The sequence below is a fragment of the Coregonus lavaretus genome (genome assembly GCF_964263955.1).
Source record: "Coregonus lavaretus genome assembly, chromosome: 6".
Classification (NCBI taxonomy): domain Eukaryota; kingdom Metazoa; phylum Chordata; class Actinopteri; order Salmoniformes; family Salmonidae; genus Coregonus; species Coregonus lavaretus.
Window position 1 is genome coordinate 3,888,355 of NC_139993.1, and position 2,328 is coordinate 3,890,682.

Genomic DNA, 2,328 nt, shown 5'->3' on the forward strand with positions numbered 1-2,328 from the left:
CACATTGACATTCTTAAGTCTCCAAATAAGGAACAAACTGTAAAACAACACAGGTACAGGAGGGTTGTAGTGTGGAAGTAAAAATGGGTTTCATTTAGGAGATAAAAACAACACAAATTAATTGTATATTCTTTTTTGTATCGTTGAAAGAGTTTTATTTGCCTACTGTGACCTACGGTTTGTACATAGTCAGCGTATGTCCTCTGTAGAGAATCTAGATGTACTGTATGCTGTACAGCCAGTCAATGCAATTTCCAGCTTCCAGCTTTCATACAATTGCACACTCCTCTGTGTAGAAAGCTGGTACCCACAAAAGATTAACTCAGGTCTGATGTTTTTCTTAGTCCACTGAAAACCCCTTATTCTAAAGAGCTTGCTAGTTATACCCTACTCCCTACAAAGTGCACTACTTTTAACCAGAGCCCTATGTGGGCTATATAGGGAATTGGGTGCCATTTGAGAGACAGTCCCAGTGTTCCCCAGTCACACGTAGCGTCCACTGGACTTGATCTCCGGACACAGCCAGGCCTCCAGGTCCTCTATCTTCATGGACTCTTTCCGACTGGTCAGACTGGCGGCGCGTGTGATCTTGGTCAGCGTCTCCTCGTAGGGCGGCGGCAGGTAGACCATGACGAACACACTGTCCGACATGTCAGAGCTGGTGCTGGTGTGGCGTTCGCGTTGGCCGGTGAGCGAGGAGAGGAACTCAGCGCTGCTCTCGGCGTCCTGGAGGTCCAGGGCGATGATTTGGGCCAGGCTGAGCTTGGGAGAGGAGCACCTCCAGTAGGCCAGGAGTACCAGGTGGCCCAGAATGAGGAGGGAGGCGACGGGGAGGACCACATAGAGGAGCAGCTCTGACCTCCCCTCCTGGTCGAGGTTCAGCTCATTCCAGTTGTAGCCCTGGTGGTTTTGGAGGGGAAAGGGTTAATAAACCACATCATTCAAAGGACAGAAAAAAGATTCCCATAAAATACATTCAGGACTATGTTAAAGATATGAAATCTGAAAATCAGTAATGGGTTTTGCCTCAAAACGGCAATGTTCTTCCATCTTCTCAAAACTGAACATACATGTTGAAATCAAGATATCCTACAGAGGCTCAATAGAGCTTATGCCATTTGATATTGCCTGAGTGTTCTATTCCCCTGTTGACACAATCAGTGTGCCAAATTCACCCGACCAATCGGTTTCAGTGCTCAGATAATGCTGATCCTCATCTGGATGACTGACTAAAGACCCGTCAACATCACTCCGCTCTGCTGAAAGTCCCGAAAAGCTTTCCTTTGCCATTTCCCTGACATGAATTGCACTCACTAGCTCTCATCATAGTCGTGATATCCAAGACTATTCCAAGAGGCTAAGGCACTCAACTAACAACAACAAGAGTGTGTAGCCTGCAGAAGTCTGTGTAGCCACAGGCTGGCCGAAGTACCTTGGACAGCGCTCCTCCAGTGAGGAAAAATAAAAGATAATAAAAAATAAAAAATAATACAGCTAAAAAAGTAGTGTTCAGAATAATTTTCGGTCTGTTCTTTAGATTGTTAAGCCAGTATGCCACCTACCTCCTCCCAGGTGTAAAGCAAAAAAGTCAACTCAAAAACTGCTGCAGCTCTCCAGGACTCAGGTTGCCTACCTCCTGGGCCTACCAAAAAGTTACATCTCTGGGTCTCACAGTAGTCTACATGTAAAGACTGCTGCTGAATCAGACTCACTCAGTAACAACAAGCTGATGATCCCTTACCTGTAACTGTCTCTCTACCGTGGGGGGAGAAGGTGACCCAGTCACCCAATCGATGGACCCTCTGCCGGCTGGCCCAAACTTTATCCAGCTGCTGTCCAGTAGCGTTCGCATGCTGCCGTGGTGTCGTTGTAGGCAAACGGATAAACTGAATAGCAGAACTCGAGACAAACACGTCCGACTACTAAGCGCTTATCCAGAGCGACTTACAGTTAGTGAGTGCATACATTTTTCATACTGGCCCCCCCGTGGGAAAAGAACACACAACCCTGGCGATGCAAGCGCCATGCTCTACCAACTGAGCTACAGGGGACACTTACTTGCATCGAGTCATTCGCCATCGTTTTTCTAGCAGGCTTTGTGTGGTCGTGTTCCAGTGATGAAGCCGTTCTAGACCAGACCAACTAGACTGGACACATGCGATTGTCCGGGGAGTCCTCACAATGGTCTTCTCCACAAATTTAGGTAGGTAGATTGTCAAGTCATCCAAATTTCGCGCAAATATGCGCTCTGTCCAAAAACTCACCACTATATTCTCTGAGATAAATTAACTTTTAAAAACAATTCTCAGTCAATGGTCAAAGATAATC

At 46.6% G+C, this 2,328-nt stretch overlaps 1 protein-coding gene across 1 annotated transcript; it reads right to left on the reverse strand.

The window, feature by feature from the left end:
- Positions 1–367: 367 nt before the first annotated feature.
- LOC311130412 (small integral membrane protein 28-like) lies at positions 368–1,873 on the reverse strand. The gene is made up of 2 exons (XM_084163135.1): positions 1,742–1,873; positions 368–900 (listed from the first exon to the last, which is right to left on the reverse strand). The coding sequence occupies exons 1-2, from the start codon at positions 1,850–1,852 to the stop codon at positions 484–486; spliced, it is 528 nt and encodes a 175-aa protein (XP_084019261.1). The 5' UTR covers positions 1,853–1,873; the 3' UTR covers positions 368–483.
- Between the last annotated feature and the right edge of the window lie 455 nt (positions 1,874–2,328).